The sequence below is a fragment of the Corvus kubaryi genome, unplaced genomic scaffold (assembly GCF_017639235.1).
Source record: "Corvus kubaryi isolate FWS band 111438036 unplaced genomic scaffold, C.kubaryi_AGA036_p1.0 37232, whole genome shotgun sequence".
In the NCBI taxonomy this organism is placed as follows: domain Eukaryota; kingdom Metazoa; phylum Chordata; class Aves; order Passeriformes; family Corvidae; genus Corvus; species Corvus kubaryi.
This window is the reverse complement of record NW_024581066.1, coordinates 2477328-2500289: the sequence shown is the minus strand read 5'-3', so window position 1 is coordinate 2500289 and position 22962 is coordinate 2477328. Positions and strand designations below refer to the sequence as shown.

The following is a 22962-nucleotide window of genomic DNA, read 5'->3' as shown; positions in this document are numbered from 1 at the left end:
AAGCTTAAAGAAAGAACGAGATAGAAGGACTGAATTAGATCCCAGCTTTGTGGGGTCTGCTATGCCCTACTTGTGTCTCTCCCTGCAGACGAGAATGGGATGGAGCAGAATAACTCAAAGATCATCCCTATCCACAACCCTGATGAGCAGCCCTCTGTCATTGCTATTTTTAAGAAGGTCTGTGAGTTGCCAGCGTCCTGCCCTTCCTTTCGGGATGGGCACAGGTGTAGGAGAACATGGGGAGAGGAGACCAGCCCTGCACTGGTCTCTTGCCCTGTGTTTGGTACCAGCATTTTTCTTTCATCTGCCTAGCTCTGGGTCATGGCCCTGTCCGTCTGCTTCGTCTTCACTGTCACCATCAGCGTCTTTCCTGCCATCACAGCTAAGGTGTCCACTGTCCTTGGAGAGGGAAACAAATGGGGTAAGTGTGCCAGGGATGGGGGTGAGGTAGGGAAAAACTGAGAACAAGGTAAAAAGAAAGTGGGGCTTGAAGGTATGTGTGGTGGGGTAACCCTGCCTGGATGCCAGGTGCCCACCAAAGCCACTCCAGCACTCCCCTCCAGAACTGGACAGGGGAGAGAAAATAGGACAAAAGGCTTTTGGGTGGAGATAAGGACAGCAAGAAATCACTCACCAATTACTGTCACAGGCAAAACAGACTCAACTTGGGGAAAATTAATTTAATTTATTGCCAATCAAATCAGTAGCATAATGAGAAATAAAAACTAAATCTTAAAACACCTTCCATCCACCCCTCCCTTCTTTCCAGGCTTAAGTTTATTCACGACTTCTTTATCTCCTCCCTCTGCAGCACTGCAGGGGGACAGGGAATGAGGGTTGCAGTCAGTTCATCACACTTTGCTCTGCTGCTGCTTCCTTCTCAGGGGGAGGACACCTCCTACTCTTCCCCTCCTCCAGCATGGGAGGCAGTCCTCCATGAAGTCCAATGTGAGTGCTTCCCACAGGCTGCAGTTCTTCATGAACTGCTTCAGCCTGGGTCCCTTCCATGGGGCGCAGTCCTTTAGGAACAGACTGTTTCAGCATGGGTCCCCTGCAGGGTCACAAGTCCTACCAGCAAACCTGCTTCAGAGTGGGGTCTTGCAGAGGCAGCAGGTGGATATCTGCTCACTGTGGACCTCCTTGGGCTGCATGGGGAAAGCCTGCCTCGCCATGGTCTTCACCACAGGCTGCAGGGGAATTTTTGCTCTGACATCTGGAGCACCTTTTCCCCCTCCTTTTCCACTGGCCTTGGTGTCTGCAGAGCTGTTTCTGTCACATATTCTCACTTCTCTCTCTGGCTGCAACTGCACATGTTGAGATTTTTTTTCCCCTTCTTAGTGTGTTATCCCATATCACCCTACCGCTGTCACTGATGGCCTTGGCCAGTGGTGGGTCTGTCTTGGAGCCATCTGGCATTGGCTCTGTCAGACTTGGGGGAGCTTCTAGCAGCTTCTCAGAAGCCGCCCCTGTAGCTCACCCCCCTACCAAAACCTTGCCACACAAACCAAATACAGAATGCCTGAAGGGAAGAAGGAACCACTGTGCATGATGGTTTGGATGCGAACATCAGCCTGGCTGGGAGACCATTCCAGGCCTTAGTGGGAAACTGCTAGGACCTAGGCCTGAAAGTCAGTCTCTGTGCAATGGGTATGAGGGGTTGGGGCACACTAAGCTCATCACTGACCTCCCCCTTCTGCAGGTCTCTACTTCATTCCTGTCTCCTGCTTCCTGCTCTTTAATGTCTTTGACTGGACGGGACGGAGTCTCACTGCCCTCTTCATGTGGGTAAGCATGGGGCAGGGAGCAAATGCCCAGGCAGTGTCCATCCCTAGGTCCCTCAGCCACAGCTCTCAGTGAGGCTGCCATCCACGGCTTGGAGCAGGAAGGAGGTGCAGAGCTAACTCCTGCTTTAAGTTCTAAGTGGAGATTGATGGGTTAGAGTCAAGAACCACAGCGTTGTTCTGTCCTCCCACCCCTCTTTCAACATGGCTTGGATGAAGCTGCCTCCTCCATTTCAGCCTCTCTGTAAACAAACCTTCACTCCAGCTATGCAAACGACGAGACAGGATGGCGACAGGGAAAGAGGGTGAAAGACAGGGCAGCCCAAAATAAAACCTCTGGCCTCAGCACAGGACACAGCTGCTTCAAAGACCCTTGTCCTGAGAGCAGGGCAGGGCCATGCCATGTGGGCTACAAAACTGTCCCCTGCCACATCCCCTTGCTCTGATCTCCCCAGAATGGGCAAGGAAGGGGGCTGTCCTGTCTGGGTCTCTTCCTGCCCCTTCACCCACCCTCCAAGTGCTGTTTCCCCCTGTATTGTTCAGGCTGTTTGTTTAGAGAAGCTCCTCAGGACCACGTGCCATATGGGGTCTGCCTGGGCCTGACTTCCCCATGGCCTGGAGCTGCTTCTCCCCTGGCTATCACTGCTTGTTGCCTTTGGTCTTGGCCGTGAGCCGCCTTGCCTGGTGTCCAGGCCACAGCCTCCATGGTGGGAAGACCCAGCAGGAGACATTTCCAAAACAAGGCTGTGTGGAAAGTCTGACTGCATGTGGTTTGGGCCACATTTCCCTGGTTGGGGCCCTGCTCGCTCTTTTTCTCCTCAAGCAGGAGAGGCAACTGCTCTCTCCAGTTTGCCCCATAGACATGGCAGCTGGCCTAACCTCAGCTTCCTCCTGTGTTCATGGAGTTTCCTGTGGCCACGCCAGCCCAGCAGCTCCCAAGGCAGCTGTGGGTCTCTCCTCACCTCAGACCAGTGAGCCCTGTCATCTACGAACCTGGCACCTCACTGAGGGGACCCCAGAAAGAACGAGGCCTGTCTCGTTCCAGGGGCTGCCTTGGTCCCAGCTGCAGGGACAACACAGGGGGTGGTACCTCCTTCTTTGTCCCTCAGGACTGTTGCCTCAGTCGCTCAGGAACTCTGGTAGGATCCAAGGAGACTGTAATTTGGTCCGTGCCTTTCCCAGCACATTCCAAAACAACCCCAGCATAATCCCTTTCCCAGATTGCTGGATCTTGCCCTGCTTGGCTGCGGGATGGCGCAGGACGCTGAAAAGCTGGCTAAAGCCCATTTTGCAGGCGGTGAGGTGCCACAGGGGATTTACCTCAGCCACCCTTGTCCTGCACGCTGGCTCACTGCATGAGCGTGCACAAAGCTCTCTTGCCTGCCTGCCTGTTGCCAGCAAGGGCTTAACAGTTGCCCACAAGCCCAGTTCAGTATTTTGGCTCTAGTGCTGCTTCAAGTCACCTGCAACAGGGCTTTCAGACCTAGGAAAACCTACAGCAGGTGGTGATGCTGAGATTTGTTGTGGCAGAGAAAGTCTCTCAGCAGCTTTGCCATCTTTGTGGCTCCTCCACAGCCCTGGCGCAGTAGGGACAGCCTCTGTAGAGCCCCTGCCATGGGATGGGGAATGTCCAGTTCTCAGCTGCTCAGCGATCTGTGTTTTTCTCCCAGCCCGGGAAGGACAGCTGCCTCCTGCCAGTGATGGTGGTCCTCCGTGTCATCTTTGTCCCTCTGTTCATGCTGTGCAACATGCAACCCCGTTACTACCTGCCCGTTGTGTTCTCTCATGACGCCTGGTACATCATCTTCATGATCTTCTTCTCCATCTCCAATGGCTACCTGGCCAGCCTGTGCATGTGCTTCGGGCCAAAGTGAGTGTGAGCTGCGGACAAGGGAAGGGTTGGTTACTCCCCCAGATGCCAGCCCTGGCATGACTCCTGGAGTCTGCCTCTGCCCAGCTTTGGCATCTGGAGAAGAGGCCACAGGCACAGAAGGGAATTGTCACTACCCCCAGTGTCCCATCTCCTAGGCTTGTGCCTCCATATCCTCGGGATGAGGAAGCTATTTGGGCTCTCCATTTTCCCCACCTGCCACACAGGGGAATGGGCTGGATATAGCGGGGATCTGGAGGGGAGCAAAGCGTGGCACAGCGCCCACAGCAGGGTGAGCAGCCTTGCCCAGCACAGGCAGCACGAGGAGTCCCACAGGGGTCAGAGGGGGATGCCCCTAGTGCCAGCAGCTTCAGGGTGGCCACCCTGATGCACTTTATGAGCCCACAGGGTGGAGACTTGGAGTTCTTGTGGCTCTGGGAGCCAAGGTGGATTTCTTCTTGCCGTTCCTCTGCTGCAGACGAGCCTCCTAGCTCCACCAAACAGCAGGGCACAGGATGTGCATCCTGAGGATGGATCTCTGACACCTGTTTCTCCCCTAGGAAAGTGCTGGCGCACGAAGCAGAGACAGCTGGAGCTGTCATGGCATTTTTCCTGTCACTGGGTTTGGCCCTAGGAGCTGCCATCTCCTTTCTGGTCCGAATTCTCATCTAGCAGAGGCACACAGAGGGTGCAGGGACACTAAGAGATGGCTCCGCATCCTTCACTGAGGCCCTGGACACCTCAGCACTGTGGGGAAATAACAGCTCACACCTGTCCCTGCCAGATCACACTGCCACAGCAGACATTACACCCAGGGACGGTTCCACTCCTGCAGGGTTGGCCTGGTTCCTGCCATGCTCGGCTGTGTGATGCCTTCAGGCCTACGTGCCTTCTCCTTCCCTGTGTTGTGTGTGTTGCAAGACCCCCCGGGATCTCAGAGAGGTCCAGCTGCTTCCCATGCTGCATAATTTCCCCGGCTCAAGGCCAAAAGCCATTTTCAGCCTCTTTCTCTCTGACAGAGTGAAAGGCTGGTAACCAGTGTTAGTCCTTCTCTTGCCCTTGTCTCCAAAGCACCTAGGAGATTCTCTCCTCTCCTTCTAGGGGGCCTGGAAATACCCCACATCCCTCCTCCTGCTGGTAAGACTTGTAAATGGGGAGGAGAGCCCCAGCCAGCCTTGCCATCCCTGCTCTCTGCTAGACGCACATCCCCCTGCCCAGTGGTATCCCAAGAGTGTAGACATCTGTGTCCCAGCCACAGAAAGAGCCAACGCTGTGGCTAGGCTGAGGGAGGAGGAGGTCTCCACACCCCACCTTCTCCCCCTCTCCTTGCCTCTGTTCCCTTTTTTGTTCTGGTGATTCTGCCATTGTTTTTTTTTCAGCCTCCTGGTTGTGTGACAGGAGGTTCTACTGTGGGCTACAAGAGGAGAGGCAGCAACTCCCTTCCCAACAAAGCTGCTGTCCCTGTCCACCTGTGCTGCAAGGGAGGCCTCACCTCTCCCTTGGCTTTCCTGTCCCTTGTCATGTAAATGTGTCTATACAGTTGCCATTTTCTATAAAAAGACCAAAATGCTCCTTTGGGTATGTGTTTTTGTCTCCATCACCACAGGGGAGAGGGGCTGTGGAGGGACAAGGGTTGAAGTGAGAAGGCACTGGCTTTTCCTTGGCATGTGGTGGTCCCCTGTAACTAGCATCAGATGTGGAAATGGTGTGGGCATGCCCTGCACAGTCAGGCCCAGCTGTGAGGACACAGCCAGTGTGGGAAGGGGATTGTAGAACCATAAAATCAGAATGGATCAGGGTGGAAGGGGCCTTGAAGATCATCCAGCTCCAAACCCCCTGCCATGGCCCGCGACAACTTCCACTACACCAGGTTACCCGCCTGGCCTTGAACACTTTGAGGTGTGGGGCATACACAGCTTCTCTGGGCAACCTATTCCAGTGCCTCACCACCCTCACAGTAATAAATAATAAATATCTAAACCTTCCCTCTGTTTGAAAACATTCCCCCTTGTCCTACATACATTTTGTCCCTGTCCATCTTTCTTGTAGGTCCCCTTCAGGTACTGGAAGGCCACAATTAGGTTACACCAAAGCCTTCTCCAGGCTGAACAATCCCAATTCTTTCCTTGTAGGAGAGGTGCTCCATCCCGCTGATCATGTTGGTGTTCCTCCTCTGGACTATCTCCAGCAGGTCCAAGTCCTTCCTCTGCTGGGGACCCCGGAGCTGGATGCAGCACTGCAGTGGGGTCTCACCAGAGCACAGCAGAGGGACAGAAAACCGTCCCTTACCCTGCTGGCCACACTGCTTTGGATGCAGCCCAGGACACGATTGTCTTTCTGAGCTGTGAGTGCTCATGGTGAACTCATAGCCAGTCTCTCATCCATCAGCACCCCAGGGATGCTGCCCTCGACGTACACAAGGGAACCACCAACACCTCTGATAAAGAGCAGATGCACCTTCACATTTTGTGGTGCAGTGACCTGCAGCACAGCACCTGGGAGCTTTCCTTGTGCCGGGGAACAGCCGGAGTGCCCCCTCCTGCTCTTGGGGTGAACTACACCTGTCTGCCAGTGGGAATCCCCCTCCCTCTGTCCCACATCATTCACAGCCATCACCTCCTTGCACCACTAGGCATCAAAACCCATGTGGGGGCTCGGGTCCCCTCATCGCAATTCAGCTTCCTTTGCTGGTCAGGACTTTTGTACCCACAGCCTCAACACAAGAATCACGGAATGGGTCAGGTTGGAAGGGACCACAGTGGCTCACCTGGTCCAACCTCGCTGCTCGTGCAGAGCCATCCTAGAGCACATGGCACAGGATTGTGTCCAAACAGTTCTCGAGTATCTCCACTGAGGGAGACTCCACAGCCTCTCTGTTGTGGCAATCTGTTCCAGTGCTGGGTCACCCACACAGTAAAGAAGCTCTTCCTCGTGTTCAGGTGGAACTTCCTGTGCATCAGTTTCTGCCCACTGCCTCCTGTCCTATTGCTGGGCACCACCGAGCAGAGCCTGGAAACATCCTCTTGGCACCTCCCTTGAGATACTCATAGACATTGATGAGCTCCCCTCTCAGTCATCTCGAGGCTGAATAAGCCCAGCTCCCTCAGCCTTTCCTCTTAAGAGAGTTGCTCCAGTCCCTTAGTAATATTTGTTACCCTCCTGGACCGGCTCCAGGGGCTTCCATGTCTCTCCTGTACTGAGGGGCTCAGAACTGGACAGAGTACTCCAGATACTGGAACGGTAAGGCTTAAGATTGATTTATCTTATTATTTCCCTTGGACAATGAAAAGACAACATCTCCAAACACGGCTTTACAACGGGGCCCCGGGCCTACCCTACACTCGGGCCCGGACACCTTCTGTCCCCGCCCCCTCTCTGCTGTGCTGCGGTTACACGCAGCCCCAGGCCGGCACACCTACGGGGCTCCCGGCCTCGGGGGGAGCTGCAGGAGGAAGCTGGGGCGGATTCCCGGTTCCCTGCCCCAGCCGTGGAGCCGAAGAGGCGCCACCGTAACCCCTGTGGAATACTCTGGAAGTGCTTTTTCTTCCCGTAGCTGTATTCCTCCGCGACGGGGCGCGGAAAAGAGTTCCTCGCCGGGGCTCTTCGCCGCCCCTCGCCGTGGCGCTCAGAGGTCCCGGTCCTGCGACCCTCCGAGCGTCGCGGCGAAGAGCGGCGGGGAGCCCCAGCTGGTGACCGCACAGCAGCTGCATGAAGCCGAGCATTCATTGCACGCCCGCCCCCGCCATGGCCGCCGCTAAACAGCAATGCCGATGCCTCCCATACACCCTCCATCTGTGGTTCGCTGACCAAGACCCCTTTAAGGCGGAAGGATACAATTAGCCTCCCCGCTCCGTGCCTATAAAAGCCGGCCGGTGGGGGGTGTAGCTCTTTTGCCGGTCCCTCACGCCCGGGAAGGTAGGGGCGGAATGCGGGATGGGGGTGGGCCTGGGCCTGATGCTCCCACCGCCCCCTCCCTGGTGCTCGTGCCCTGAAAATGCGCTGAAAATAGGCCTGTGTTTGCCTTGTAGATGCCCGAGAAAGTGCAGCACGAGGAGGAGGATGCGGAGACCTTCGCCTTCCAGGCGGAGATCGCCCAGCTCATGTCGCTCATTATCAACACTTTCTATTCCAATAAGGAGATCTTCCTGCGGGAGCTCATCTCCAACGCCTCCGACGTGAGCCCGGGCCGGGAGTGGGCTCCTTCCTGTGCCGAGGGGCTCGGGGTCGGGCTGGTGCCCTGTCGGGGGTGCCCAGGGAGAGGCCGATTCCTGGCTCTCCGGGAAGGCTTCTGCAGGGGAGGGACGGAGGCGGCTGTCGAGTAGGGAGGCCGTGTCGAGCATCCCTCTCTCTCCTAGGCCCTGGATAAGATCCGCTATGAGAGCCTGACCGACCCCTCAAAGCTGGACAGTGGGAAAGACCTGAAGATTGACATCATCCCCAGCCCCCGGGACCGCACACTAACCCTGGTGGACACTGGCATAGGGATGACAAAAGCAGACCTCATCAACAATTTGGGCACCATTGCCAAATCCGGGACCAAAGCCTTCATGGAAGCTCTGCAGGTGGGTTGCTTTTGGCTGCATGGGTTCCTTGGGGCCTGAGTTAGAGGCTGGCGCTGAACATACAAATAATAATAATAAATAAATAATTAAAAGGCCCCGCTGCCTTGTTTGCTGTGGGAACTGTTTGCCAACCCAAGTGTGCTTCCCCTACCTTTCCAGCAGCAGGGAGGAGCTGAGGGTAGAGCTGGTTGCCTGTTGGCACTTGCATGTTCTTCTCCATGTGCTTGACCCAGTTCTTTGCTGCTGTGAATCAGTCACAGGCATTTTCTATCTCCACACTGGTCTTAGCAGTTGCTCTCTGCTTTCACAGGCTGGCGCAGACATCTCCATGATCGGGCAGTTCGGTGTGGGTTTCTATTCTGCCTATCTGGTGGCTGAGAAGGTGGTTGTCATTACCAAGCACAATGATGATGAGCAGTATGCTTGGGAGTCATCAGCTGGGGGCTCATTCACTGTCCGAACTGACCATGGTGTGTATTGAACAAAAAACCAAGCATGTTTTCCAGAGGCACCCCTTTTGCTGGTGCTCCCTAGAGCCGTGCTGCATTGTCAGTCACACTGGTTAATGCTGGGTATCCTCTAATGTTTAGGCTCAAGGAGCTGGCCCTGCTTGCTGTCTGCCCTGGAACACTGATGTTTCTCTCCCCACACTGCAGGCGAGCCCATTGGACGTGGCACCAAAGTGATCCTGTACTTGAAGGAGGACCAGACTGAGTACTTGGAGGAGCGTCGTGTGAAAGAGGTGGTGAAGAAGCACTCCCAGTTCATTGGCTACCCCATCACGCTCTATGTACGTAAGGATAGGACTGTGGGGACCAGCTGGAAAGCTGGAGGCAGGGGTGGGTGGTGCTGGGAACACAAGCACAGAAAAGGCCTGGTGTACGATCCCTTCTGGTCTATTCTATAGTTCCTGGGTGTTGGGTACTGAGCAGTGGTGCTCTCGCTTCTGTGGCCAAAGGATTTGAGGCTGGGGGCTTACTGGAGGTTGAGGAGGTGGGTATCCAGCCACACTAAAGGCCTTTGGTCTCTGCAGCTGAGGATCATCTTAAACCAGCCATGGAAAAAGGAGGGTTTCTTGCTGCTTGTCTCTTCTCAGACACAGCTTTTGGTTGCATGATGAGGGGCTTTTGAGGACTGCTACCAAGAGAAGCTTTGATTCCAGATGATGCATTTGTTTGGCCTTGGAGGACACCATTTTTCTCACCTGGAGCAAAAGGATTCTTTGTAACTTTGGGCTAAACCTGACTATTGCTTGTTTCTTTCTCCACAGCTGGAGAAGGAACGTGAGAAAGAGATCAGTGATGATGAGGCAGAGGAGGAGAAAGATGAGAAGGAGGAAGAGTCAGTGTCCAAAGATGAAGAGAAACCCAAAATTGAGGATGTGGGCTCTGATGAGGAGGAGGAAGGAAGCAAAGGCAAGAAGAAAAAGACGAAGAAAATCAAGGAGAAATATATTGACCAGGAGGAGCTGAACAAGACCAAACCAATTTGGACCCGCAACCCTGATGACATCACCCAGGAGGAGTATGGCGAGTTCTACAAGAGCCTCACCAATGACTGGGAGGACCACTTAGCTGTTAAGGTGCGTGCTGGGCTACCCTGCCTTCCAGGGAGAGGCAGAGGGCCCCTTTCCAGCCCTTATCTAGAGTCACCACATGGTTTTGCCTCTGTGGGACTGAGCACTCTCAGGCCACTCGGTGATGGAGCAGCCTGCACTGTGGCTCCCATGCAGGTGGAAGGATTGGCAGTGCCAGTCCATAAGCAAGACAGGAGGGTGTGGGATCTCAGAGAAGCAGTGGCTTCTCAGTCCGAGCCTGCTGGATGCCAGAGAACCTTGGCACATAGGGGACAGTGGGCCTGAGCAGGAGGAAATACAGGCTGCTTGGATGCTAGAGATGCTGCTGTGCCCCCTTGCCAGCCCCAGTGCTGAGGAATGGCCTTTCAGCGTCCCTACAGTGGGAACTGGGGAAAGGGGTAGAAGTGAAGCACCCCAGCAGCTGTTGTATTTTCCCATCTCCACAGCACTTCTCCGTGGAAGGACAGCTGGAGTTCAGGGCTCTGCTTTTCATCCCGCGCCGTGCCCCTTTTGACCTCTTTGAGAACAAGAAGAAGAAGAACAACATTAAGCTGTATGTGAGGCGTGTCTTCATCATGGACAGCTGTGACGAGCTCATCCCTGAATACCTGAGTAAGAGCCCCCTGCCTCAGCCTCCCAGCCCAGAGCTGGCATCCCCACAGCCTGTGGTACCACTTCCAGTACAAAGGGACTGGATGAAGCACTAGCTGGTGTGGTGCATAGCAGTCAGTGTTTTAGCTCTTTTCTTGCTGTGTATAAGCTCAGAATCCTTAACCTGACGCCCATTTTCATTCCCCCTACTCAGATTTCATCCGGGGTGTTGTGGACTCAGAGGACCTGCCTCTGAACATTTCTCGTGAGATGCTCCAGCAGAGCAAGATCCTCAAAGTGATCCGCAAAAACATTGTGAAGAAATGCTTGGAGCTCTTCTCTGAGCTGGCAGAGGACAAAGAGAACTACAAGAAATTTTACGAGGCTTTTTCCAAGAATCTGAAGGTGAGCTGGGCACCCTACACCTGGAGGAGGGAAGGGCCCATGATCCATATGCCTGAAGCAATCTTGTTCCTATGCTGTGTTTCCTCTGCATGGATGTTAGGATAAAGGGAGTGGGTCTTACGAATGCCTCCGAGTGCCTTTGCGGGCAGCTGTCCCCTCTGGCTGCCCTAGGCCAAAATGATCAGGAGGTGGGCAGATGGCTGTGCCTTAGGGGTGGCCAAGTGCATCCAAGTCCTATCCTGAAGACTTCATGCATCTCTTCTGCCCCCAGCTGGGCATCCATGAGGACTCCACCAACCGAAAACGCCTCTCGGAGCTGCTGCGGTACCACACGTCCCAGTCAGGCGATGAGGTGACTTCGCTTTCAGAGTACGTGTCCCGTATGAAGGAGAACCAGAAGAGTATCTACTATATCACAGGTGAGCCACAGCTTCTCTCAGCCCTAGCAAAGTAGAGGCAGGTAACCTGCGTACAAACCCTAATTTAAAACTTTTCCTGCTGCCTTCAGCAGACCATCCCTGCTGAATTACAGCTCATTCCTGGGGGCTGGGGAAAGGCCACCAGGCCTAGAACCGTGGCTGCTGCCAGTTTTATGTTAGGGGTCCCAGGTGACTGGTGCTGTTTGTCCTGCTGTAACCAGCTCTTACATCTTGGTGATGTTTCATTTCTACCCTCCACAAACACAGGGGAGAGTAAGGAGCAGGTTGCTAACTCGGCCTTTGTGGAGCGTGTGCGGAAGCGTGGCTTTGAGGTGGTATACATGACAGAGCCCATTGATGAGTATTGCGTGCAGCAGCTCAAGGAGTTTGATGGCAAGACCCTGGTATCAGTCACCAAAGAGGGGCTGGAGCTGCCTGAGGACGAGGAGGAGAAAAAGAAGATGGAGGAGAGCAAGGCCAAGTTTGAGAACCTCTGCAAACTTATGAAGGAGATCCTGGACAAGAAGGTGGAGAAGGTGAGATGGGCAGGGAGCTTAGCCCTGGGCTGGAGGGAGGAGGGCTGGGCCCTCCGTGCTGCAGGTGAGGGCCCCCCGCTCAATGCATGCCTCTCATCTCCTGCAGAGGAGCCGCTAAAGGAGACTGGAGGTCCCAGCATGCACCATCTTGCTCTAAGCAGCCAGGCTGCAGGTGAGGGGCACTGACCCAAATACGTGCATTAATGGGAGAGGGTAAGTGTGGGAAACATGCAGTGGGTGCTCTAAGTGCTGGCTGAGCTGTCCAGATTAGTCTGTGCAGCAGTCCTGGAGCTGCTTGGAGCATCTCTGCTTGCTTCAGGGTGTCCCCAGGTGAACCAGGGGCAAAGACTTGGGCTGTAGTGTGCTGTGGCTGGGCCCAGTCCAGGGCTTATGGGAGCCTTGCTCAGCTAACCCTTGGCTGTGTTGGTAGGTCACCGTTTCAAACCGGTTGGTCTCGTCTCCCTGCTGCATCGTCACCAGCACCTACGGTTGGACAGCCAACATGGAGCGCATCATGAAGGCTCAGGCACTGCGGGACAACTCTACCATGGGCTATATGATGGCCAAGAAGCACCTGGAGATCAACCCTGACCACCCAATTGTGGAAACCCTTCGCCAGAAGGCTGATGCTGACAAGAATGACAAAGCTGTTAAAGATCTGGTGGTGCTACTCTTTGAGACTGCTCTGCTGTCCTCTGGCTTCTCCTTGGAAGATCCCCAGACCCACTCCAACCGCATCTACAGGATGATCAAACTCGGGCTTGGTGAGTATCTGCAACCTCTCAAGCTTGGAGTAGGCCTGAAAACCAGGTTAACTGGTCAGGCTAATGTCTTGGGGCAGGGCGAGGCCAGTAAGTGAGCCATGCTGGTGTGATGTGCCGAAGTGGCTCTGTACCTAAGGTGGCCAGGAGAAAGTGTAAACGTGGAACAAGGTATTTCAGGAGGGCTCAGGGCTCTGGGTGGACTGCCCTGTCTTCCACAACACCAGGAGCCACCACCAGGATGCTCAGATGACAAGCTGAGGCTTTTTATTCCTTCAGAGTAAGTGTGAAATGTCTGTCATGAGTGATGTGACCCATCTGCTGAAACAGCTTGTGCTTGCACACAGCCTTTTCCTCCAAATTCACTATTTAGCTACAAATATAAGTCAGAAGGTGCTGTGGCTTGGCACAACTAAGTTAGTAACTCTGTGTTGTCTAGTCTCAGTAGGAGTAGGGTCTTCTATTAGTCAAATTGCAGGTAAGGGGGCTGTATGATGGTGCAATTTTCTGTTCAGAGTACACTGAAACAGCAACCTGCAGTGTTGGAAACTGATGAGCTCTACGAGTCTTGCAACTGATTTAGTTGTGACTTGACAGGATTTACTGCATTTTTTTCCTAGAGAAATGTTCATGGCTTAAACCACGTTCTCCTGGCTTAAACTCCAGGGTTTTGTGGTGCTGGGTGACAAGTCTTTTGTAGTTCATCTCTACTGGCTAAGGAGTGCACTCTAATGGCACAGGTAGTATCCATATACTAGTGTAGATGTTACTGGGAAGATGCTACTGATACAGGATTAATGCTGGAATTGACAATAACTTGTAACAATGTTGACTTGCATTCTATTAAGTTTTCAGCCTGGAGGAAAGGAGACTGAGGGGTGACCTCACTGCAGCATACAGCTTCCTCACAAGGGGAAGCAGAGGGGCCTGCATTGGTATCTTCTCTGGTGACCAGTGACAGGACCTGAGGGAATGTCATGAAACTGTGTCAGGAGAGGTTTAGGTTGGATATTAGGAAAAGGTTTCTTACCCAGAGAGTGGCTGGCCAAGGAACAGACTCCCCAGAGAAATGGTCACAGTTTGGACAACACTCTGAGGCACGGGGTGTGATTCTTTGGAGCTGTCATGTGTAGAGCCAGGAGCTGGGCTTCAGCAATCCTTGTGGGTCCCTTCCAAATCAGAATATTCTATGATTCTGTGAACTACTGGATGCTAATAGCCCAATTCTTCAGGCTGGGGGCAGGAGCCAGGTTTATTCAGGGAGAGGCTGGACATCTGGGATCAGGTGTCATTTGGAGGCCTTACCTCTTCCTTTCCTCCCCTCTCCCAGGCATTGATGAAGATGAGATGACTGCAGAGGAGCCCAGTGCAGCTGTCCCTGAGGAAATTCCCCCTCTGGAGGGAGATGAAGATGCGTCCCGCATGGAAGAGGTAGACTAAAGGAGGAAGGCTCTTCCTTCACCTGCCAGACCTCTGTATCATGTCTGCTTAGAAGATGGTCTGCTCCCACCAGCTGCTACTGACTCCTTGGTGGTGTCTATTTTTTTGGCTCTGTTTGGTTGGGGTTGTTTTTGGCAGGGTGCAGGAGGGCATGATTCCCTGTTTGTTAGTAGTGATTCAGGTAGCCTGAGGCCTGTCTGTTCTGTGTCTTTCTGCTTGTGTAGGAACAGCTGATGGGGAGTGGAGGTGTGAGGAGGCATCAGGCTTCTCCTCTCCCCCTCATGGAGTGTCCCATGTTACCAGTAGGCATCAAACACTGTCCTTATTCCATTGGGGTGGGAGAGCCCTTCCTCTGAGCTGCTGCCTCCTTGAAGCCCCAGGATAGCATAATGTATTTTGGCTGGGTTTTGGTTGATTATTTTTCTTGTTTTTTGTTCTACTGGAATTAAAGAATTGATGATTTACATGGCGGGGTCCCTTGTGTTTCATGCCTACTCTAATGAGGAAACTGTCTCAGCCTGTGCCTGAGGGCATTGGACTGTTGGTCTCTCCTGTGCCCTGACTGCTTTTCTGAGCCCTGCCTTAGGTGATCTTTACCTCTTCCACGGCAAGATGAAGTGGGTGGAAGGAACACATGACCTGCTGTGCAGGTGGGGTCATCTCCAAGGAACAGTAGTTTTCCACCTGCAGTGCTGCGTGCCCCACAGCCTGGGAGCAAACTTCCACTCTGCATGGGTCCAGCTGGGTGAGCTGTGCCAGGGCCTGGTTTGATCTGAGCACCTCTGGGGCAGGACTGTGGCAGGAGCCATCTGCCTGTTCATGGCAGCGTGGAGCAGGGTGTGGAGTGACAGCTCAGGACTGTAGTCAAGCTGTCTCTCTTCAGCTATTGGCCAAAGACTCAGCTCCTTTCCTCCCACCCTCCAGCCTGCCCTTTCTGGCCTTCTGCAGCCATTGGGTGGTTGGCAGTATCTGGCTTCTTTCCATCTGTGTCCCAGATGACAAGCCTGGGACATCACCTCTGATTGAGCTGCCCCTTGCACTGAGCTCACACCCTGTGAGGTTTGTCAGCCCTGGCCACAATGGCTCTTGGGGTTTGTCAGGGAAAAGTGACACCGAGTTCTCTTGCTGCCTGCATGCCAGCTGCCACAGGCACAAAGTAGAATGGGCTTTAGCCAGTATCCATCTTCCAACAAGGAGGCAGAGCCTGCTGGAATCCCTTGCTGCACACCAAAACACTGACTGTGCTCCCAGTGTGGCAGCTGTGTGGGTGCAGCCTGCGAAGGCAGTGCTGGAGCTGAGCAAGCAAATGGTTTAAAAGTAGGATTTCTCTCTGGATAGGAAGGTGTTGCTAAATGCTGAATTAATAAAAATTAACTTTTAATGTTTGGGATTTTCTTCTTCCACTAATGTTTTTTTAAAATCTACATTTAAATTAGAAAGGTTATCCCATTGTATCCTATTCCTAACCTGGCAATGTGGGTTTTTGTTGTTTCAGGGTTTTTTTAATCAAAGGAAATCTCATTCCATTTTCAGTCTGTCAGCAGATGGTGGCTGCAGACATTTGGGCCAATTTGTAGGGCAGGATGAAAAGCTGTGAGGTTGCACAGGCACTTCCAAAAGCTCAGAGCTAGAAAAGGAGCACAGTAAAACTGCTGGAGAGCCAAGTGCTCTGAAGCCTGGGCTGTGCTCAGCACCAGCTCTGGGATGCCTGCAGGCTCAGCTAAGTCACTACTGTCCCTAGTCTCCTCCTCTGTTTCTCTTGTGACCCTCACCTGAGTCTCCCCTTTCCCTAGCCCTCTTAGGCCCCAGTCCTGTCTCTGACCCCAGACTCACCCTAGCCTACACCATTTTTCACCTGGCCTCCCACATGTACCAGTAGGATGGACCATCCACACCTCCAGCCTCTCCTGGCCCTGGCTGCTGCAGCTACACCCCACAAAGTGCTACAGCACTGGTGGCCCTGGCTGCCAGGTGCTCAGCAGGCCTCTGCATCACCTCTCTGTAGCAACACCCACTGGGCCTTCCTTAAGTTGCACCACGCAGGGAACCCAGGAGCCAAACTAGGCTCAGGCTAATGGCTCCTCCACCTGCCCACCAGCGTAAGCAGCATTCCAAACCTGGCTGTGCCTCCCCAGTTGTGTGTGCAAGAATCTCCTGTCAGGCTTTGCAGCTCTGAATGCAACCCTGGTTGAGACCAGCCTTGGCAAACACAGAGAGTCACCTGTGTATGGAAAGACAACTTTCCTGTCCCAGAGAGACTAGGGACACAGAAAGAGTTCAAAGTCTCTCCCCTCCTTCCAGGTACATGGAAAAAACCCCAACCAGCCAAAAAAACCCCACATTTACACCCATGGCACTATATGCAGCATATTTTTAATTTAATAAAATAAAAAGAGAAAAAAAGTTGCCTTGCAAAAGTACCAAAACCTGCTGGTTTGTCAGTCAGGTTGTGTTGACGAGAAAAGGATTGACGAATAAAACCCAGGCTTCTGGCGAAGAACAGCTTTCACTGCTCCATCCCCTGCTGTCTGTGGAGCAGGAACAAGGCACCGCAAGCGGGCTCTGCCCCATGTCCCAACCCTCCAGGCATAGACTCTGGCCAGCCCCTGGGAAAACCAGGGCCAGTGCCTCCAGATGGCAGGAAAAAGAGGGGTTGTTTGTGCTTGTCTGAATGGCAACTGCAAAGCCCAGAAACCATGGCACTGAGGGACCCCGAGGTGGTGCTGGGGCTTCTGGGCAGCGCAGCCTTTGGCCTGTAACAGCAGCAGATGAAACCAAAAAGCAACCTCGAAGGACTTGGCAAGCCTTGGGAACTGTACTGGCCAGCTCAGGTGCTGCATAAAAATCAGCCTGGGCTGAGGGGAGCAAAGAAAAGTGTCTTGGAGCAGGGGTGAAGAATTGATAAAACCAAACTGGGAGGTACTGGCTTTCACTGCGGTGCCCTCCCAGAGCAGATCCCAGGCCTGGGGTAGGATAGGCTGGGAGTCCTTCCCTTAGCTGTGCCTGTACTACCCAGAGCCCCTCCTGGAATGGAGGAAGAGCACTCCCCACCCTTCGATGGGCTCAGCTTGGGACTTGCCTCACTTAAGAGGTGTTTCAAAAAGAAACCTAGTGTTTTGCTTGCCCTTTCCTCCTGCCAAGCTCTGTAGTACTAACAGAAATGGAGGAGCATTAGCCAGAGGCAAGACAGTACCAGGGAAGAGTTCCCTTGTTCATCAGTGACTTTGGGGAGAAGCCACAAGACAGAGGTGGGGCAGGAATACCAGCAGCCCCATGCTGGTGTGCCCCCAGGCCTGTGCCTTGGCTTAAGTCTTTGACCTATTAAGGCAAATGGAAAGGTTTGGAGCTGCATCAGCCCAGAGCATTTCCTGGGCTTGTTCCAGCCCCTTTCCCAGGAAAAGCAGGTGGAAAACTGAGTCACTGGTCTTGCCCATCCATACCCCACTCTTCTCCTCAGTGGGTTTTGAGAAATCAAGCGAACACTGTCGAGTGGAGGCAGGACAGCTGGCATGGCTTAAATGCCATGGCCTCAGCTTCCTTAGACCTTTTGTACAGGGGTCTCGCCTGGCGGGAGCTTCTTGCTGCGCTTCTTCATGCGGCTGCGGGCGTAGACACGGAGAAAGAGGGCCATGAAGACAACAGCTATGCCCAGCCCACCCACAACAGTGACAGTGTGCCCGTAGATGAGGCAGGAGAGGAGGATGGCAAAGGCCTGTCGGAGTGTCATGATGATGGTGAAGACAGCTGCCCCGAACTGGTTGATGGTGTAGAAGATGAAGAGCTGGCCGCAGGCAGAGCACACGGAGAGCAGCATGGCGTGGGCGGTGAACTCTGAGTGGCGGGCCATGAAGCGCAGCGACTCCAGCAAGGCACCCTGCTCCAAGAGCGAGCCCACGGTGAAAAGGCAGGAGAAGACATTGACGCCAAACATCATCTGCACAGGAGACATCTTGTAGGTGAAGAGAGCGTCCTGCCAGTTGGAGGTGAAGCTGTCGAAGATTATGTAGCCAGCCAGGAGCACTATGCCAGAGAAAGTGGTGACAGTGGACACCGTCCTGTTAGGAGCGCTGGAGAGCAGGAACATGCTGACCCCCACGGAGATGAGGGCAGCAGTCAGGTACTCCCAGTACTCGTAACTCTTGCGTGACACCAGTTTGCCCATCATCATCACTGGGATCACTTTGGAGGCCTTGGCCAGCACTTGGGTGGGGAAGCTGATGTATTTGAGTGCCTCATACTGACACCAGCTGCTGAGGATGTTGGAGAGGGAGGCAAAGGAGTATTTGTACATAGGAGCCCCATGGCGTGGCTGCTTGGTCAGGGCGCAGTACAGACCAGCCACTGTGAAGGCCAGGATGCGGTTCATGAACACTAGGAACTGGGAGTCCTTGAACTTCTCACCAGGGTCTGTTTCAGTGGCACCATATGTTCTCGTCATCACACGCTCCTGGAGGACACCCCATGTGAGGTAGGAGGCCTGTAAAGCAGCAGGAGCGCAGGGAGAGTCAGGACCCACAACAGCAGCTGCCAGCAACAACAGGAAGAACTGAGCCCAGGAGATCCTTCCTTTCCCCAGTGTTGCATCATTCTCTGCATGGCAATGCTTCCCTGAGACACTGGGAGATGCGACCACCCCCCACTCCACCCGTCTGAGAGAACCCGCTGTCCCATGTGGTTACAACCAGGAACATCCTGTTCCAAACAAAACCTGCTCAGTGTACAGGGGAGAAAAGTCCACAATGCAAACATCCTGGGGAGAGCGAGCAGTTACTCTTTGAGCTACTTTAAGCCTGTGGAACCAGACTGACAGAATCAGGGAATGTTACTGATACACAGCTGTGGTTTTGTGCCAGCTCCCTGCGGCAGGTCCTGGCAGTTTTCCCAGTGGCCTCTGCATTGGTTTTCACTTCCAACTCCCCAGCCTTAGATTTTACATCCAAATCAATTCTAGTTTCAAACCCAGCAGACAAAATTGTCCACGAGGGATGATCACTGTCCTGGTTTCCATCCCCACTACTTTTGGTGCAGCAACACCAAGCCCCTCACAGAAGTAACACAGGCTTCCTATCACTACACATCTCCCAAGAAACTACGACACAGGGAGATGGAAGAATTTGGTGGCCCACAGCAAGTCTGAATGGCCTGGGGGAGTAGGCCAGAGAGTGAGTCTTTTCCTGGCTGCAGGACACCTAGGTTTTGCCATCTCAGTGCCCACATTGCTATTTTTTGTCCTCATAGACCCAAAAAGCTGCTCTTCCTAATGATGCTCAGGGTGTAGCTGAGACTTAGGGAATCTAAGATTTTAAATTCCTGTTTATCTGTAGCTGAATTCAGTATTTTCTCTCCAGTACTCCAATTCATCAAGGCAGAACGCATCAGCCCCAGACACTGACCCAAGGGAGAGCTTGGGAGATAAGAGGGCTCAAACTATCTGCTGATCTGACATCAGGGCCAGAACAAAAGCAACTTTAACAATCTGCTGAATCACAGAATTTTCAGAGTTTTCCCTATCCATGGCTTTAGAGGACTGTGATCAGACAGACAGGACGCTCCAACCCAAATGACAAAAGCTAAATGGACCTCTGCAGCCCTTAGAGGCGTGCTATCCTGGCTGAGAGGCTGTCCCAGCCTCCAACCCTGCCTTGATCAAGGACAGCACTGCATCCTTGGTTTTCAAGGAACTGACAGTCACTAACCCACTGGCCACCTCCTCCTTCCAGAATGGGACAGCCACACATGCACAGGACCCCTACCTGTAGGCCAGCAGCACAGAAGAGCAGCTTTAAGACCTGTCGGGCTGTGGAGGACTCCGTGGGCTCTGCCCGGGGTGGCAGGGAGCCATCGTCCTGGTGTACAGACTTCACCTCAGAGCCAAACACGCATGATTTGATGACAGGGAAGCAAATGCCTCGGCCTCAACAGGGTAAGAGAAGATAGAGACACAATTAGCCAAAGCCTGGGCACCACAAGCTGCACCAGCCAGAGAGGTGAGGCCTCCCTCCTCACTAGCCTCCAGATCTGCTGGCGTGGGGGCCTCAGAAAAATTTGTTTCAGGATAGCACCTAGACAGCATGGGGACACAGCTCTGTGATTGGCTCAAGCCTGACAAAGCAGGTTGGGGAAACAACCTGAGTGGGGTAGACCGAGGTGGGGGCAGAGAGCTCCAAGGGATGCAGGATGTAGAAGGGAAGCTCCTGCTCCTACCTGTCTCCAAGTAGTTCCTTCTCTTGAAGTACTGGATGAGGAGGAATCCTGGCACCACAATACTCGCATAGCCAGCAGCATTAACAAAGAAACGGAAGAGCCAGAAGTCCCCCCACGAGTCCTGCAGGGCAGGGGTGATCTCTTCACCAGCAGCCATTGCAGGGAGGGAAGCCAGCATGAAGGAAAGGCAAAATCTGCGGAGAGAGGAAGAGGCAGGTGGTGGGCTATTGGTACATGGGCAGCTGCACTCCACATGCCTGTAACACCCACCACCCAGCCTGCTCCTCACCACCTGTAATACTGCCACCCAGACCCTACCGCAGCCACAACTGTGATGCTGGCAGCACATGGAGTAGGAAAACTCCTCTGGAGCTGAAGAGCACAGGCCAGACATCTACGTTTGCTTCTGTTAAAGGTGGTTGCTCTGGAACATATGGACTTAGAACCTTGGATTCCCAGGATAAGAGAGAACACTGCAGTAAACATCTGGTTTTGACTACACTCTTACTCCAAATGCAAGGAGCACCTCAGACCTCACCTTTGCAAGTTAAACTTTAGCACAGCTTTTGGGTGGAAAAGGAAAAGGTCACTGAATGGAAAAATTGACTCCTACCTAGAAGCTCATGTTTCTAGCCTGTGGCCATGAGCAGCCTTCCTCTGGAAGCAAACAGTTCAGAGCTTTCCCCTCCAGCTACACCAGGTGAGTGGAAGAGAGGCGGGGATATGAGCTGCCAGCCTCCCCCACCTCCCCATGCAGCTTTGGAAGTGTGCCAAGGCATTCCCCACAGCTCAGAGGAAATTACCAGGGTTCACCCGCTTGGCAAAACACAGCCAGAAGGCAAGGCTGGAAAGGAACAGAAAAGCAGCTGTCTGGTTGGGATTTTACCAGGACTATCCAGTGAGGTATAGCTGATATTCTTCAGCTATAGCTGTAGGAAGTGATCTATCCAGCTTTAAAACAGCTTTAATAGTCAGTCCTTGAAGGAGTTCTTCCCTTCACTGTCCTCTCCCTCACAGAGGCAAACATGCAGTATTCAAGGGCACCAGGTACTCAACAGAATGAGCAACCAGGCAAGAACTTCCTACACCCAAGGCCACCTGCATCCTTCCCTCACACAGCAACCTGCAGCTTCCTGCATCAGGGCAGAAGGCTTCCCTGATCCATGCTACATCCTTGCCTCAGTGTCATCAGTGGAGAAAGCCTCCCAGTTGCCTTGGGGGCCAGGTGAGGGTGCTGAGGGCTGGCTACATAAACACACACCAGAAAAGCTCCTGTGACTGAAAGGAATAGAGATGTTAATTCCTCCTCCCCTAGAAACATTTAGGGGTGTACCTGGCCCCAATATTGTACAGCTCTGACCTCTAGTAGCCCTCACATGAAACTCAGAGATTTACAAACTTAAGGGCTTTAAAGGCAAGAAAGTCCCCTGCCATTTCACGAGCATGCACTCCCACCAACCTCTTGTCCCCTTGGAAAAGACCTCAGGGACTTTTCTCATCCTCAGCTGTTATGGCCAGGCCCTTGGAGTTCAATAACCTGACCAAAGCTGAGGCTGTGTTTCACCCAGAAATCTCCCTTCTGTGACTTAAAGTACACAGAAATTCCCAGCCCAGGGAGAAGTGCAAATGGCTAGGGATGGGTTTCTTTGCCTGCTTGCTATTCCTCTCTCTCCCCCACCCTCCCCCCGCTTCACCAGAAAAGACAGTTTGACACCTCCACTCCATCCCTCCTGCTGCAGGGGCATCATCACAGGCTGTACAGGTGCTGTGGGATGTAAAAACAGGGCTCGGGGCTGGCACCTGCGGCTGAAGTTGCCCGTGTGCTCCTGGGTTTGCCTGTATTAAGTAACCCTGGCTGATGGTGGGGTGCAGAAACGCCACTCACTTTTGCAGAAGTCAGATATAAACGACAGGGTCTGTTGCCACATTTGCAACTTGACAGGGACTGCAAGCTCCGTTCAGCACGACTGCGCCTGCTGTTACCCCGCCAGCTCCTGCAGCGCTGCCATGGGAGGAGAATCAGCTCTGCTCTCCCACAGCGACCGTGAAGAGGAGGCTATAGAGGGACAATGGTTCTCTATGCCTGCGCTAGCAATTCCCAGGCCCCGAGAGCTGACTCAGTGCAGCAGGCCCTGCCCTCTCTGCCGAGGCTGGGAAGGAACAGGGACGCCAGTGTTACAGGTAGAAAGGGGGGCGGCTGAGCAGGCGACGTGCTGAGGCATGAAAGGACCCTTAGTCTGGGACCTGCGGAATAACCCACGAGCTGCTCCCCTGGGCACTGCAAGGGCAGCTCTCAAACGCACCGCTTCAGAGCCGGGCTGGCACCCAGCCCTCTGCCTGGGATGCACCATTTGGGTCCCGGGTCTGAAAAAGATCTCTGCCTACAGCCCTGATACTCCAGAGCACCCCTCCAGAGCCTGCAAGGGCTGAGGTCAAATGCAAGCTTGGAGCTGACACGTCCATGCTAATACCTCGGGATCTCGTGTCTGCTCCCTGTCCCTGCACGCAGCCGGCTCGCAGGGGGTGCCTGCCATTGTCCCCCCAGGGCCGACCGCCGCCTGTGCCCAGGGGCCACGAGCAGAGGCACCGGGCTCCGCTCCCCGCCGGACGTGGGGCACCCTCCGCGGCGGGCACGGCCCGGGGCTCCCGGCGGGGAGAGCCCTACGCCTGCCGCTCCGGGGCTTCTCTGCCCGAGGCTCCGGCGGCCCGCGGGAGAGGCAGCGCCCGGCCGGGTGCGGGGCGAGCGTGGCCCCGGCGCCGCCTCCCTGCCCGGCGGCCACGTTCGCAGCGAGCGGGCCGGCAGCGCGGCGGCGGCCC

The 22962-nt window shown here is 54.0% G+C and overlaps 3 protein-coding genes across 11 annotated transcripts in view; 2 read left to right on the top strand and 1 right to left on the bottom strand.

Annotated features, from left to right (window-relative positions):
- Positions 1-5223, top strand: part of SLC29A1 (solute carrier family 29 member 1 (Augustine blood group)) — a 33896-nt gene extending 28673 nt beyond the window's left edge. For all 8 annotated transcript variants that reach the window (XM_042022971.1, XM_042022975.1, XM_042022977.1 and 5 more), the window contains 5 exons: positions 89-177; positions 313-421; positions 1700-1785; positions 3452-3651; positions 4212-5223. In XM_042022971.1, the coding sequence (XP_041878905.1) occupies positions 89-177; positions 313-421; positions 1700-1785; positions 3452-3651; positions 4212-4323 (596 nt within the window). In that variant the 3' untranslated portion in view covers positions 4324-5223. The remainder of the gene's footprint in view (positions 1-88; positions 178-312; positions 422-1699; positions 1786-3451; positions 3652-4211) is intronic.
- A 2235-nt stretch (positions 5224-7458) lies between these two features.
- On the top strand, positions 7459-14405 carry HSP90AB1 (heat shock protein 90 alpha family class B member 1). Of its 2 annotated transcripts, none has more exons than XR_006015195.1 (12): positions 7459-7566; positions 7680-7826; positions 8007-8213; positions 8524-8683; positions 8870-9003; positions 9484-9795; positions 10236-10401; positions 10595-10785; positions 11057-11204; positions 11472-11740; positions 11847-11953; positions 12171-12376. XR_006015195.1 is itself a non-coding variant. In XM_042022966.1 (12 exons), the coding sequence occupies exons 2-12, from the start codon at positions 7680-7682 to the stop codon at positions 13939-13941; spliced, it is 2178 nt and encodes a 725-aa protein (XP_041878900.1). In that variant the 5' UTR covers positions 7459-7566; the 3' UTR covers positions 13942-14405. The 2 variants fall into 2 exon arrangements, 1 of the variants encoding a protein (XP_041878900.1); XM_042022966.1 differs by lacking the exon at positions 11847-11953 and adding an exon at positions 13832-14405 and having other exon boundaries at positions 12171-12504.
- Positions 14406-16295: 1890 nt separating this feature from the next.
- SLC35B2 (solute carrier family 35 member B2) overlaps positions 16296-22962 on the bottom strand; it is a 22544-nt gene continuing 15877 nt past the window's right edge. The window contains exons 2-4 of the mRNA XM_042022970.1: positions 20146-20346; positions 19695-19855; positions 16296-18418 (exon numbers count right to left, since the gene is read on the bottom strand). Coding sequence (XP_041878904.1) covers positions 17480-18418; positions 19695-19855; positions 20146-20346 — 1301 coding nt within the window. The 3' untranslated portion in view covers positions 16296-17479. The remainder of the gene's footprint in view (positions 18419-19694; positions 19856-20145; positions 20347-22962) is intronic.

Excerpts from the sequence above, each read along its gene's own strand:
- HSP90AB1 (XM_042022966.1), top strand. The coding sequence starts at position 7,680 with ATGCCCGAGAAAGTGCAGCACGAGGAGGAGGATGCGGAGACCTTCGCC. Across the intron at positions 10,402-10,594 it reads GCTCATCCCTGAATACCTGA|ATTTCATCCGGGGTGTTGTG; the intron begins GTAAGAGCCCCC and ends CCCCCTACTCAG. Across the intron at positions 11,205-11,471 it reads GAGTATCTACTATATCACAG|GGGAGAGTAAGGAGCAGGTT; the intron begins GTGAGCCACAGC and ends CCACAAACACAG.